General features: G+C 53.2%; 2 protein-coding genes across 3 annotated transcripts; both read right to left on the reverse strand.

Moving 5' to 3' along the window:
- Nucleotides 1–3119: 3119 nt before the first annotated feature.
- Nucleotides 3120–4577, reverse strand: LAGE3 (L antigen family member 3). Of its 2 annotated transcripts, XM_008990109.6 has the most exons (4): nucleotides 4355–4577; nucleotides 3923–4051; nucleotides 3567–3701; nucleotides 3120–3312 (listed from the first exon to the last, which is right to left on the reverse strand). In XM_008990109.6, the coding sequence occupies exons 1-3, from the start codon at nucleotides 4540–4542 to the stop codon at nucleotides 3587–3589; spliced, it is 432 nt and encodes a 143-aa protein (XP_008988357.1). In that variant the 5' UTR covers nucleotides 4543–4577; the 3' UTR covers nucleotides 3120–3312; nucleotides 3567–3586. The 2 variants fall into 2 exon arrangements, with proteins under 2 accessions (XP_008988357.1, XP_002763473.1); XM_002763427.8 differs by having other exon boundaries at nucleotides 3120–3701.
- Nucleotides 4578–11609: 7032 nt separating this feature from the next.
- Nucleotides 11610–14392, reverse strand: UBL4A (ubiquitin like 4A). Its single transcript, XM_002763421.6, has 4 exons — nucleotides 14322–14392; nucleotides 14019–14124; nucleotides 13583–13791; nucleotides 11610–13489 (listed from the first exon to the last, which is right to left on the reverse strand). The coding sequence occupies exons 1-4, from the start codon at nucleotides 14367–14369 to the stop codon at nucleotides 13379–13381; spliced, it is 474 nt and encodes a 157-aa protein (XP_002763467.1). The 5' UTR covers nucleotides 14370–14392; the 3' UTR covers nucleotides 11610–13378.
- Between the last annotated feature and the right edge of the window lie 679 nt (nucleotides 14393–15071).

A 15071-nucleotide genomic window follows, 5' to 3' on the forward strand; every position in this document is an offset into this window, starting at 1 on the left:
GGCCATGCCTGACCCATCAGCAAACCCCAGTGACTCTACCTTCAAGACAGATGCAAGATAGATTCTCCTCCCCTCCAGCACCCCCACCCAGCTCTCCCATACCATCATCTCTGCCCAGATGCCAGTCTCCCAGCTTCTGTCCTGGCTCTCATCAGCCTATTCTCAGTGTTGGAGGCAGAGAGATCCTGTTGCCTCATGGTTTAGAACCCTCCAGTGCCTTCAGCTGCGGCCAACTCCTTCGAAACCTGACACTGCGTGCTGTCCAGGTTGTAGCCCCCATCATGGTTCACCTACCAAAGTCTTACTCCCAGGCCTGTTAAGTAATGCAGGTCGAGCCAGGTGAGGTGGCTCACGCCTGTAATCCCAGCACTTTGGGAGGCTGAGGCGGGTGGATCACAAGGTCAGGAGTTGGAGATCAGCCTGACCAACATGGTGAAACTCCTTCTCTATTAAAAAATACAAAAAAACTTAGCTAGGCATGGTGGCACATGACTTTAATCCCAGATACTCAGGAGGCTGAGGCAGGAGGATTGCTTGAAACCGAGAGGTGGAGGTTGCAGTGAGCTGAGATCATGCCACTGCATTCCAGCCTGAGCAACAGAGTGAGACTCTGTCTCCAAAAAAAAAAATTGCAGGTGGGGAGAAGGTGGAAAAAAAAATTTTATTTAGACAGTGTAGCTCTGTTGCCCAGGCTGGAGTGCAGTGGCAAGATCACAGCTCAGTGAAGCCTCAAACTGCTGGGCTCAAGTGATCCTCCCACCTCAGCCTCCTGAGTAGCTGGGTAAGTGCACTCTGCTCTACCATGTGTTTTTTTGTTTGTTTGTTTGGTTTTTTTTTTTTTGTAGAGATAGGGTGTCACTATGTTGTTCAGGCTGGTCTTGAATTCCTGGCCTCAGGTGATCCTCACCCCTCAGCCTCCCAAAGTATTGGGATTACCAGCAGGAGCCACTACACCTGGCCAGGTGAGATCGAATCTTACTCTTTTTACTTTTTATGTTTTTTTTTGAGACAGGATCTTGCCCTATTGCTCATGCTGGGCTCAAGTGATCCAGCTGCCTCAGCCTTCTGAGTAGCTGGGACTACAAGTACTTGCCACCAAACCCAGCTATTTTTTTTCCTTCCTTTAGTAGAAATGGAGTCTTGCTGGTCTTGAAATCCTGGGCTCAAGTGATCCTCCTGCCTTGGCCTCCCAAAATGCTGGGATTACAGTTGTGAGCCACTGTGCCCAGCCCAGTGAGATGCAGTTTTAAATATGGTGGCTTGGATGGCCTGGAGCAGAGAACTGAGGCCATCTGACTTGGGTTTAAAAGCTGCCAGCTCCAACTGTCCAGCTCTGGGGCCACGGCGCCAGACAGCGGTGGTGGTTACAGGACCGTTGGTGTTTACCAAAACTGAGACCTGTCCATGCAGCAGAGGGGAAGTTCACAGTACGTAAATGATGCCTTAATAAGCCTGAGTTAAAAAAACAAGCAACTACACAAATAAGGAGTAAAACAGTAAAGAGAAGGACATGCAAGGCAGGACTGGATTCTGACCCAGGATAAAGAGAAATTGCGGGATGGCAGCTGTGCAGTCAGCCCAGACAGAGCCAGCCAGACGGAGGACAGAGGGCAAGGGAGATGGTTTAGAATGTTACCATCATATGATAATGATAACTAAGCCATGGGAAAACAAGGCAATTTTTAACCTTAGGGGAAAATCTCTCAGAAATGAATGGAATCTAACAGAAGCATCATGAGAGGAAGAGGAAGGGAGACAGAGCTAAATTGGGGCTAGGTTTGAGTTATATGGGGCTGGGTGTGGTGGCTCACACCTGTCATCCCAGGACTTTAGGAAGCCCACACAAGAAGATCATTTGAGCCCAGGAGTTCAGAACCAGCCTCGGCAACATAGTGAGACCCCTCTCTACAAAAAACACAAAATTAGCCAGGTGTGGTGGCATGTGCCTGTGGTCCCAGTTACTCAGGAGACTGAGGTGGGAGGATTGCCTGAGCCCAGAGGGTCAAGGCTGCAGTGAGCCATGACTGTGCCAGCCTAGGTGACAAGAGCCAGACCCTGTGTCCAAAAAAAGAATTTTTTAAAAAGTAAAAGATCTAAATTGCCAACTGTTCATCAATAATTAACGTTTAAAAAATATTAAGAAAGGAAGAAAGAAAGGAATGAGTAAAACAGAGGGAGAGAACAAAGTGTCATCTTCATAAGCTCGAGACCAGTGCCACTGTCACTACTGGCAGAGCTCCCCAGATTCTGCAAAATGAAACTGTTCCTCCTTATGGAGTAATAGGGACTGAATATGTACTGCCACATGAAAGAACCCCCAAACCAGACCAAATATATGGAACACAATAAACTGGCTGTGGGGCAGTGAGGGACAGTGACAGGTGGGAGCTGGGAAACACTTGAGGTAAGCCACGTGACTGGCCCAGTGCCCTGTGTGGAGTTTCCTGGTGGAGCCAGGCAGATACCCGGACTTTATGAGTTGAAACTCTGAATCAGAGAGTCCCAGTAGCTGGAGTTTGCAGGATGGGGAGCTAGAGAGAAGAGAGCTGCACAGGGAAAAAACCCTGGATATCCACGGAGAGTCCTCCTCTGGTGTCAGCAGACCACCAGTGAGCACAGGCATGTGAGGAAGCTACCCAAGGCCAGGGAAAGACATCACCCCAGCAGGAAAGGAAGAAAGGTGACTCCAGTATGCAAGCAGGACAGGGACTAGCAGCTGTCCCCACCCACCAGGATACAGAAGCTCATATTCACCTGGGCAGCATTGGCCAGGGTGCCCTGAATGGTGTTTGTTGCCTCCATAGCCGGGAAACTGAAGTCTACCATAAGAGCTGCTCCAGTCCCATGCAGCACATCTTCAGAGAAAGACTAAAAAGGATCAAACCGTTTCCATGTTTTCTGAGGATACGCAGTTGTACCTCTTTATTTCCACTCTCAGAAAATCCAATTGAATCTACAAAAGAGTCCTAAGACTGAGTTTAGTGTATTTACAGGGAGCCAACTCCTTCCCCAAACACTAGTCAGTTGACCCAGCACTTTCTTCACTGTTAGAGGAAAGAAGCTCATGTTAGATTTAAAATTCAGGAAAAAAAATTAACGCTAAACTTGCAAAAATTATATGCTGTATATTACAGTTACACGTTTATTACTATTAACTTCAGGGGAAAACAACTGTAATAAATGTAACTATAAGGAAGGATTCCAAAATGTTGACAGTAGTTGATGCTGAATGAGAGCCCAGCTGATTTTCATTTTCTTCCATTTCCTAAATTGTCTTCAATTTCCTTGAATATCTGGATTCTAGAACCTCCCCTGTAACCGAAGCACAATGACTAGAATATTGGGAGGTGCTGTAGCTGAAATAAACTCAGACTTGGAACAGTAGCTCAGTTTTATTTTCTGTGGTAACAAACATTTAAGAACCAGATCAAACAAGGGGCCCCTGAGCACCCACGGGCCAGTACAGGCCGACCATGAGGCTTTCACAGGAAAATAGCAACTGTGGGAACTCCTGCCCTAGGGAAAGCTGGGTGCCCTACCTAGGGAGACGCAATATTAGACCTCACCCCATTTTCCCAGGCCAGGCTTAGCGGGGAACGGGGGGCCCAAAGCGCTGCATGGTCCGCAGCACCAGGGAAAGCTGGTCGAGAAAGTTGATGACGGAAATTCGGAGCAGGCGACAGTCTTCAGCTTTCCAGCGGCTAAAAGTGAGGGATAAAGAAAATAAAATTGGAGGTGACAACTCCTGGTCCGTCACTCTGCCGCTCAGGCACCCATTACAGCAAAGCCTCGGGAGCCCATGAGACAGCCCCTCAGGTGGAGACCGGCCCGGCGCACCTGGCGCTCCTTAGGGTTCATCCATGGGTGCCCCCTACGTCTCCATCGGTTGCCTCCCCCAACTCCAGCCCCTTTCAGAACTTACACGGTCAGGATCCTGCCGCTCACTGTGAGATCCTTCCCAATCACCCTTTGGTGGGGCTCGGCATCTGGAGCCAGGGACCCATGCGCGATTTCCGCCTCCAAGGGGGTCGGGAAAGGCACACTAAGGGTGCTGGGGGGGCATTCGGTTAAGGTGCCATCTGATACGACTTTGCCTATGTCTCAGGCCTTCTTGATCCTCTGAAGCCCCCCCTCAGGTCACCCTACCTAGAGTCATTCGCTTTACTCCTCACGTGGCCCAGGCCACCGCTGGCAGGGCTTCTCTCCTTCCATTTCTATTTCTTCCCCTCCTCCGAGCACCCCTGCTCGTCTACCCCGGTCGCCGCCCGCCCTCCTTTCTTCCTCCCCGAATCCAGCCCTCGCCCCGGCGCAGGCAGCCGCCAGTCTGTTCCCGACCTCCCCTTGGAAAGAATACAATATGTGCGGCCGTATTCCTGAACCCCTGGCCGCAGATGCGGCGTCTCTGCCAGGACCTGGCGGGTGCGGTGGGGAAGGTTCGTCAGCCGGAGCTCCCGCTGTGTCCGTGCCCCTGGGGCAGCTGTGGCCACCCTGGCCATCCCTGCCAATTGTGCCTGCGCCAGCGTGTGCATTCGCGCACCGCATGACCTCCGCCGCCACGCAGCTCGGACTCCACCCCCGAGGCGCAGGCCCCCACGCCCCGCCCTCTCTCCCGGTCCCTTTCCCGAATCCCCGCCCCCTGCGCCCGACTCCGCCCACACGCGCCGGCACTCGTTCTTGGGAAGCCTGCCTGGCGCGTGGTCAGTTCCCGCCAAGCGGCCCTGCCGGGTGCCTTCTGAGACCGAGTCAGCGGTTAAGAGGCCGCGGTCTCCTCCAGAAACTCTGTCCCTTCGCGCGTAACTCGATCCCAGGCCGTCAGTGCAAAGTGACCCACAGTCAGTCAGGCCCCAGGAAGCCAGCCCTGACGGGGTTTTGAAGACCCCGTGGTCGCCTAGCCCAGAGGCGCACCCTGCAAGGCTCCGCCCCTAACTGCGCCTTGTGACCGCAGCGCGCCTGCGCCGTCTAGGGCCTGTGGCCTCGGCCGGGCAGGCCCTAGTGAGGCCCTAGTGAGGCCCGAGGGTGTCTGGGCGCTTCCCGCCCTGTTTCTTACCGGTACCCAATATCCCCCGGAGATGTGGCACTAACGTGCATGCAGCGACTCGCGGAGGGACGGTGGCGGGGTCTGATACCCCCCCACAAGGATACTGCTCTTGCCCACGACCCCATGGTCCAACCGAGGGGGCTTCACAGTGGACGGTAAAGAGTCGGATTTACATTTTAGAGGAGGCATTTTAGAGCGGGGTGGGGGCGCTGTGCGGAGCGGGAGCCTGTCAGCAGAACGCCTGCACTGAGGCGAAATATGACGGCCTTGAACGCAAGTATTGGCGCTGTGCCTAGGTCTCATATAACGTGGAAAATCAGACTGCACAACTATGAGTATGAAAATGCCACTTTAGGCCGGGCGCGGTGGCTCACGCCTGTAATGCCAGCACTTTGTGAGGCGGAGGTGGGGGAATCACCTCAGGTCGGTAGTTCGAGACCAGCCTGGCCAACATGGAGAAATCCCGTCTCTACAAAAAAAAAAGAAAGAAAATGCCACTTTAGGGCAGGCTAAGTGGCTCCCGCCTGTAATCCCAGCACTTTGGAAGGCCAAGGGAGGAGGATCACTTAAGCCCAGGAGTTCAAGACCAACATGGGCAACATAGTGAGACCACATCTCTACAACAAATACAAAAGTAACTTTTCTTTTCTTTCTTTTCTTTTTTTTTTTTTAGAAACGGGGTCTCACTATGTTGTCCAGACTGGAGTGCAGTAGCTATCCACAGGTGCAATACTACTGATCAGCACTGGATTTGACCTGCTCCATTTCCAACCTGGGCCGGTTCACCCCTCCTTAGGCGACCTGGTGGTTCCCCGTTCCCGGGAGGTCACCCTATTTATGCTCAACTTAGTGCGGACACCCGATCAGCATAGTGCACTACAGCCCAGAACTCCTGGGCTCAAGCGATCCTTCAGCCTCAGCCTCCCGAGTAGCTGGGACTACAGGCACGCAACACCGCACCTGGCCAAAAATAAATTTTAAAAATTAGCTGGGCATGGTGGAGCATGCCTGTAGTCCCATCTACTTGGGGGACTGAAGAGGGTGGATTGCTTGAGCCAGGATTTCGACAACAGCCTGGGCAACATAGTGAAACCATGTCTCCAGAAAAAAATGCGTACCTGTGGTCCCGGCTACTAGGGAGGCTGAGATAGGAGGATAGCCTGAGCCCGGGACGCAGAGGCTGCAGTTAGCCGTGATCAACCCACTGCACTCCAGCCTGGTTGATAGAGCGAGACCCCGCCTCAAAAAATAAAAAGAAAAGAAAAGGCCAAGTTAGTCTCTTACTGTACACATGTAGAGAAATCCTAGAGCATACAGCAACATGTAAATCCTCATGATCTCTGCATAATAGGATAGGGGTGATTTTAATTTACTTTTAGTTTTACCTCCAATTTTTCCAAAGTGGGTTTTTATGACATTTACAGTAAAAAAAAAAAAAGAAGTATTGGCTGGGCGCGGTGGCTCATGTCTATAATCCCAGCACTTTGGGAGGCCAAGGCGGGTGGATCATGAGGTCAAGAGATCCAGACTATCCTAGTCAACATGGTGAAACCCCATCTCTACTAAAAATACAAAAATTAGCTGGGCATGTGGTGCACGCCTACTTGGAAAGCTGAGGCAGGAGAATTCCTTGAACCCAGGAAGCAGAGGTTGCGGTGAGCCGAGATCACGCCATTGCACTCCAGCCTGGGTAATAAGAGCGAAAACTCCGTCTCAAAAAAAAAAAAAGTATTGGCCAGGTGCGGTGGCTCACACCTATAATCCGAGCACTTTGGGAGTCTGAGGCGGGCTAATCACGAGGTCAAGAGATCCAGACCATCCTGGCCAACATAGTGAAACCTCATCTCTACCAAAAATACAAAAAAAAAAAAAATAGCTGGGTATGGTGGTGTGTACCTGTAGTCCCAGCTACTCAGGAGGCTTAGGCAGGAGAATCTCTTGAGCCTGGGAGGTGGAGGTTGCAGTGAGCTGAGATTGTACCACTGCACTCCAGCCTGGGCAACAGAGTGAGACTCTGTCTCGAAAAAAAAAAAAAACATTGCATGGGATCACATCTCTGGTTAAAACCCTAGAATGATTTCCTTTTGCACTTGGAATAAAGTCCTGCTATATCTTATAAAAGTCCCAGCTCCTTCTCCTGCGTCTGGGACCTTCTCTCTGCTTCCGACCAAGGGCAGCCTGACCCCAGACCTTTGCACTTACTCTTCTATTTGTAAGACTGTCCCCAAACTTTCCCATGGCTAGCTCCTCCTCATTATTAGGACCTTGGCTCCAGTGTCACCTCCAAGAGGCCTTCAGGATAACCAGTATAACTCAGCACCCCCAGGCATTCTTCATCACATTTGCCCATTTCAATTTGCTATAGAGTATTTCTTTCCTCCCTCTCCTCCCTCTTTCCTTCTTTCTTTTCTCTCTTTCTCACTTCTTTTTCCTTCTTCTTTTTTTTTGATGGAGTCTCGCTCTGTTGCCCGGCTGGAGTGCAGTGGTGTGATTTGGCTCACTGCAACCTCTGCCTCCCGCGTTCAAGCGATTCTCCTGCGTCAGCCTCCCAAGTAGCTGGGACTACAGTTGTGTGCCACCACACCAAGCTAATTTTTGTATTTTTAGTAGAGATGGGGTTTCACCATGTTGGCCAGGATGGTCTCGATCTCTTGACCTTGTGATCCGCCCGCCTCTGGTCTAGATCTCTTGACCTTGTGATCCTCCCGCCTGAGCCTCCCAAAGTGCTGGGATTAAGGTGTGAGCCACCACGCCCAGCCTTCGGCCTTATTATTATTATTATTTTTGAGACAGAGACTTGCTCTGTTGCCCAGGCTGGAGTGCAGTGGCACAGTCTCATTCACTACAACTTCCACTTCCTGAACTCAAGCAATTATCTTGCCTCAGCCTCCCAAGTAGCTGGGACTACAGGTGTGGTACAGCTGTGTGCCACCATGCCCAGCTAATTGTAATTTTTTTGTCCCCAACCCCTAATTTTTGTGTTTTTGGTAGAGGTGGGGTTTCACTATGTTGCCTGTGCTGGTCTCCAACTCCTGGGCCCAAGTGATCGCCCACCTCACCTCCCAAAGCGCTGGGATTACAGGCATGAGCTACCGCTCCTGGCCATATAGTATTTGGAATAATCTGTTCATCGAATCTCCTGTACCGTTGTTTTCCTTCAGTGCCATATCCCTAATGCTTAGGATGGTACAGTATGTACCGTAGGTAGTTTGTTGCTTCTTGAATGAAACAGACTAATTTTTTTTGAGACAGTTTTGCTCTTGTCACCCAGGCTGCAGTGAAGTGGTGCAATCTTGGCTCACTGCAACCTCTGCCTCCCGGGTTCAAGCGATTCTCCTGCCTCAGCCTCACAAGTAGCTGGAATTACAGGCATGCACCACCACGCCTAGCTAATTTTGTATTTTTTAGTAGAGACGGGCTTCACCATGTTTGTCAGGCTGGTCTCGAACTCCTGACTTCAGGTGATCTGCCCACCTTGGCCTCCCAAAGTGCTGGGATTAGGGCCTGAGCCACTGTACCTGGCCTTTTGTTTTTGTTTTTGAGAGACAGGGTCTCACTCTGTAACCCAGGCTGGAGTGCAGTGGCATAATCGTGGTTTGCTGCAACCTCGACCTCCCTGGGCTCAGGTGACCCTCTCACCTCAGCCTCCTGGGTAGGTGGAACTACAGGCGTGCACCACCATACCTGGCTGATTTTTGTATTTTTTGTAGGGACTGGGATCTCTCTATGTTGCCCAGGCCGCTGTCAAACTCCTGGGCTCAAGCTATCTGCCCACTGTGGCCTCCCATTGCATCTGGCCACCTATATTTTTTTTGAGACGGTTTTGCTCTTGTCACCCAGGCTGGAGTGCGATGGCGTGATCTCAGCTCACTGCAACCTCTGTCTCCCAGGTTCAAGCAATTCTCCTGCCTCAGCCCCCCAAGTCGCTGAGATTACAGGCATGCATCACCACGCCTGACTAATTTTGTATTTTTAGTAGAGACAGGGTTTCTCCGTGTTGATCAGACTGGTCTTGAAGTCCCGATCTCAGGTGATCCGCCCACCTCGGCCTCCTAAAGTGCTGGGATTACAGGTGTGAGCCACCGCACCCGGCCTTCTGTTGTTGTTGTTGAGACGGGGTCTTACTATGTTTCCCAGGCTATTCTGGAACTCCTGGCCTCAAGCAAGCCTCCCACCTCAGCCTTCCAAAGAGGGTGGGTGACAGGTGTGAGGCACCATGCCCAGCCGTCTATATTTACATTGTTCAAAAGTCAAAACTATGTTAAAAAATATATAATATATATAAATTTATAAATATATATATAAATGTATATATTTATACATTTATATATAAAATTTATAATATATATACATTTATATATATTATATATATATATATGTGGTAGAACTCCTGATCACCAGGTCAGGAATTCGAGACCATCCTGGCTAACATGGTGAAACCCCAACTCTACTAAAAAATACAAAAATTAGCTGGGCGTGGTGGCGCGTGCCTGCAGGAGAATTGCTTGAACCCAGGAGGCGGAGGTTGCAGTGAGCCAAGATCATACCACTTCACTCCAGCCTGACGCCTGGCGACAGAGCGACACTGTCTAAAAAAAAAAGAGTGAGAAAAAGGAAAGGTTTTTATAGAGAAATGGCAAGTAATAGGTATAGAAAAAAGTATCAGAAAATTACCATTTTTGTAACCATCAATGTAATAATTGTTATTAACTTAATAATTGATTCAGGATGGCCGGGAAGGGTGGCTCATGCCTGTAATCCCCGCACTTTGGGAGGCTGAGGTGGGTGGATCTTGAGGTCAGGAGTTTGAGACCAGTCTGGCTAACATAGTGAAACCCTGTCTTTACTAAAACTACAAAAAAAATTAGCTGGGTATGGTAGCACACGCTTGTAGTCCCAGCTACTCAGGAGGCTGAGGTGGGAGAATTTCTTGAACCAGGGAGGCGGATGTCGCAGTGAGCCGAGACCACACCATTGCACTCCAGCCTCGGTGACAGAGTGAGACTCTGTCTCAAAAAAAAAAAAGAAAAAAAGTTGATTCAGGCAAGGATTATCACTGGATGGCAAAACCATTAAATGAAAGGATATTCTCAAAGTCTCCAAGTATTACCCCAAATTACCTGTGAATCAGGAAGGGAAACTGCATCTTTACAGGCGAGAGATCTGGCAGCTGCCACCTGGGTTACGTGATGAAACTGAGTGTCCCCAACACTGGGGCAGCCTGACCCTGCCTGCCTCCTGATGTGGGGGCTGGGGGCGAGTATGCTTCCAAAAATATTCTTGCCTGATTGCCCTTCAGTCAGGTGGGCATGGAGAAAATGTGTGTGCTGAGGAGCTGGCCAGTGCTGGACATGAGTGTCAAGAGGGAAGGGACTGTGTCTCCCAGTCTCAGGGTTGCCAGCACTTGGGACACAGTGGGCACTCAGTGATGAGCAGGTGCTGTCTGGGAGACACGGGCTGGAGCTCAGGAGAGAGGGCTGGGATGAGACATAGACGTGGGAGTGAAGCACAGAAATAGAAACTAAGTAGGATGAGCTCCCCTAAGGAGTGATACAGAGAGGGAAGAGGTGTTCAGGGACTGAGCCCTGGGACCTCAACATTGAAGGTTGGGGTGTGTGTGAAGAACCAGCAAGAGAGCCTGAGAAGGAGCAAGCAGTGGAAACAGCAGGAGAGCAAGGGTGTAAGATGGTGAGGAGTGGCCTGCCAGTCATTCAGTGGGGCCCCAGGGGTGTGTACAGGCCACTCCAGCTGGGTCCTGGAGGACAAGGCAGTTGCTAGGTGTCTCTCATCTCTCCTGAAGGCGTTTCAGGGCTGGGAGGCTCAAGGCTGGCCACAGCTGCCTGCCACATCTACTCCTGGGAGTACCAGGCCCCGGCAGATCTATTAAGAGCTGGTGATGCCCACATGGGATACCTGCAAGGTGCTAGCAAACTGTGGGTACAGCGAATCCATTTCTAGGGAGCCTCCCCACCCCAAGGCAAATGCTGCTGTCCTCTGAGGCTGCTCTTCCTGCCGTGGGCCCTTCACTTATGCTGCCATCTCCTGACACACACCATGGCTGCAGAGGTCAGGAACTGTCCCGAGGCCCCTCCTTGAGGGGCAAAGGGTAGTGGATGACTCAGTGCCATCTCACAGAGCAGACGATTTGCTCAGAGGGGTGCAGCACCTGCAGTAAACATTCGGACTCCTGTTAAAGGATCTCAGCATTTGGGGGCTGGAGCCTGTGGCTGCTCCATCTTCATGCAGTCCCCCCACTTCCCATCTCCCATCCCTGCAATGTTTCCTCCCTCTCGTGCCCTCCCTGATGCTTCCCCTGATTTTGATGCCTCCAGCCCTCTCCTCCACTACCTCCAAGGTGACCCTGATCTTTCTGACACATGTATGGCCCCTGTAGTAGACCGCTGCCATTTGCAGCCACAATTGAGGACATCCATTCATCCAGCCCTCCCCCAGAGCCTTCTGTCCCTTGCACAGCCCATCCAGGGAAGTGGCCCCATGCCTAGCTCAGGGAGACAGCCCTGATGGAGAATTACCCTCTACCGCGGCCAAAATGATTGGACACACAGTCCAGTTGTGACCAATGAGAAGAGTGTTTATTTGCTGGGGCATCTGGCAGTGAGGCAGGGATTCCATGCAAGCTGCAGGCAGCCATCTTTTCATCCTTGGAGGTGATGGCCTGGGATGAAGCAGATACGAACGCAGAGGGAGGCAGGAAGACACTGGGTGAAATTGCTCACCTGCTGCCAATGCCAACACCACTGGACTTTTCCTTTCATTAAGTCAAGAAATTTCCTGTACTGATTCAACAAATTGCCTTTATTTTTAAACCAATTATTGGATACCAGAAGCAGCCTAGCTAATATAGCTCCTTTGGATAAAAGTAGAAGTTTCACGTTCACCTTTAATGTTATTTCACTTTCCAAAATTAATTTCCTGGCACCAAACAAGAACCCTGGTAAATGTATCACCTGAGCTGCAGGCCACACATGCTCACAAGCATGTCCCTCCACATATGGCTTTGAAGCCACATACATGGCTTTCCAGCTCTCGTGGGTGGCCAGGGGCTTTTGTGTGCTCTTCAGAGCCTTCACTCATTCGGCCTCTGCCCATATTTCCAGCCTGGGGACCCAATATTTGGCCCACAAGGCCCAGGCAGGAGGGTCTCCAGCACGTGCAGCCCTGACCACACTGAGCTGCTCCCTTGGCAAGGGTGGAGGGGCTGGAGTGGTGTCTTCCTGCCTGTGGCTTCCTTCCAGCCTCTACCACCCCTGGGGGCCTCCTCCAAGGAGCAGGCACTTCAATGTCCTCTAGTGCCCATGCGCAGGGCAGGGTGGAGGAGGAACTGGAACCCAGCCCATGCTTCTGCCCCTGCCTTGGCACCCCAAGGTTTCCTCTCAGGCAATAAGGAGCATACGAAGTAAGCCCCCGCACACAGATGGCTGGGATGTATTCGTCTTCCACATGGTGGCAAATGCTGGGGATGAGGATAAATGCCTACACCAGTCCCAGCTCTGACACTGCCTTTCTGAGTCACCCATCAGCCCTAATGCTTCCTGGAGGAGGAGACAAGCAGACAGGGTGCCCCAGAGAAGAGCTGTGTCACCAAAGGCCAGGACACCCATCTCTGGGTCACACTTGGCCATGCTTTGCTTTTGACTTCAGTTCGTTTATTGAACAGAAGGGAGAAGAGCACTGTTAACACTCCCCACCCTGGGCTGGGGTAAGGGCGGAGAACACTGACTCAGATCAGGAAGTGGCCCTCACCCTATAGAGTCTGTGGCGGGGGACCAAAGTGGCACTGAGACTTGCCCAAAGTCATATCACAGAGCTGGGGTGACTTTCTCACTCCCTGGCCCCAACCTGCTTTTCCATTTGTAGAACGCTCACTAGCTGTAGCAGCTGGGGGATCCAGGGCTGGCTGCAACTTGGCCTCCTGCAGCAGTGAGCTGAGGGTTAATGCTGGACCCGCCAGAAGTCAGGTGACAACTGCTTCCCCTTTCAGGCTTGGGAAGGAGTTGCTTGAGTGTATATTCTCAGTGGGCTAAATATGACAAGTGAGCTCAGCTCTCCAAGCAGCCCCTTCCTCCTTGTCACATCAAGGCACTTTCAGAAGCTGCTGGACTCCAACTGGGGCTCCTCCCCTGCGTCGCCCCCGCTGTGCTGGCTCTCCTCTTCCAAGGGTGTGGAAGCAAACCCAGGTCAAGCTGTGAGTGGTGCCTAGCACCTGGCCAGAGCCAGGTACCTGCCAGCTATTATTATGAGCCCAACTGCAACTGAACACACGTTGTGTGATGTTCAGCCGTGGCCTGGCGTTGGGCACCTCCCTATGCTCTGAGAATGCTATTTGGAGAAGCCCTTCTCCATCGTCTCAGTCACTTCTGGATGCAGGAAACGGCCAGCCAATCGTTCGATGTCGTCCAGTGTCAGGCGGCTCAGGGACCTCTCGTAATCCTGGGGAGAGAAAGGCAGGAAGATTCAGGGGATGGCAGTGGGGGGCTGGGAGCAGCTGGGCCTAGAAAGGATGTCCAGGGTTGCCCTTCTCACCCTCTGTAGCTGTTCCAGGACCCTGCTGGCATCTGCCGCGCTGAAGTGACGGGCCAAGACTTTGGAGATCAGCTGCCAGACCTGCGGGGGTGGGGAGTCGGCCAGTCTCCGGCCAGTGCCTTCTTCTAGTAGCACCTTCTCCAGGGGTTTGACCACTAGGTTGAGCTTGGAGTTGGGCCCGATGCTATAATCCGAGAGTCGTTTCCCATCTGCCAAAGACAGATCGATGAGTTTCTCCCTGCCGCCGTGGGGGTGGCCCAGGACACGAGGCCGCTTCGGGCTGCGGGATTCAGCTTTGCAGCATGCGGTCGTCTACCCTGGAGTCAAGTGGCGCTGGGCGCCGGCACCCCGACCCGTCACACGGCTGCCGAGGCGGCCAGAGCACCCTGGCCCCGCTTCCTGCGGGGCTCCCTGGGCGTCTCCTCTCCCTGGGTACCTGCCAGGGCCTTGCCCTTGAAGAGCAGCCGCTGCTGGCGCACGGGGACGTTCAGCTTCTCTGAGACCAGCTGCTTCAGCGTGGACACCAGCTCGTCCTCCGGCACCTGGCCGCGCCGAGGGTGGGAGGCAGGGATTGAGCCCGCGGCCCTCGGTCGACGAAGCCCACGCGTCCGCTACCGAGGGCGGCTCTCTCGGCTACCAGCCCCCGGCCCGGCCGCCCCGTGCCCGCCCTCGGCCCTGGCGGTCCTCCTGTTAGGGGCGGGCGACTGACGGGCCCGGCAGCCCGGCCCCGGGACCCTACCTGCAGGCTGCAGTCGCGGCCCTGCAGCGCCTTCACCGTCAGCTGCATGGCGGCCGCGGCGGCGTCCACTCGGGCGGGCGCGCACCCCAACCACCCCCCGCCGCGCGCCGCCGCCCCGGTCGCGCGCCGGATCCACCCGCTGCCGCCGGAAGCAGCAAGAGGGGCGCGCCCGCCGCCCGCGCTTCCCGGCCCCGCCCTCCTGTCCCGTTCACGCCCCCCACCCCAATTGCGCCCCGGGAGGAGGAGTCCCCCTGGGGTTCCGCCTCGCAAACGCGCAGCGACTGCCCTAGCCGGCGGACCCTTCCCAAAGCCACAGTGCGGGGAATTTGGGAGCTAGAACCCGTCGGGTCAGGTTGGCGTCATGTAGGAGCTGGGGCATGGAGAAGGAAGGGCCAAGAGTTACGCTCGCCCCCGCGGATGGCCTGAACCACCCCACATATCCTGACAGCTGGCGGAGCCGGGCCCTGCAAACCCACAGACGGCCCGCCCCCACCCCCTGCCCGCTGGGTTTCTGCCTCCTCCTTTCTGGTCTGGCTGCAAAACACCCCACCGAGTTTGAGAGCGGGCAGGGGAGCCAGGCCTCTGCTCTCATCCTCCCACCTCTCCCAGAATGGGGACATTCCTGGGGAGGGCTGATAGAGAAAGCCTGTGCATGGGTCACCGTGTCATCCAAGCTGGTCCTCCACCCTGGTCCACACCTACCCAGCACACTCTACCCCCAAGCCCAGGCACCAAAGGGCAAAGATTGGA

The sequence above is a fragment of the Callithrix jacchus genome, chromosome X (assembly GCF_049354715.1).
Source record: "Callithrix jacchus isolate 240 chromosome X, calJac240_pri, whole genome shotgun sequence".
Taxonomy (NCBI): Eukaryota; Metazoa; Chordata; class Mammalia; order Primates; family Cebidae; genus Callithrix; species Callithrix jacchus.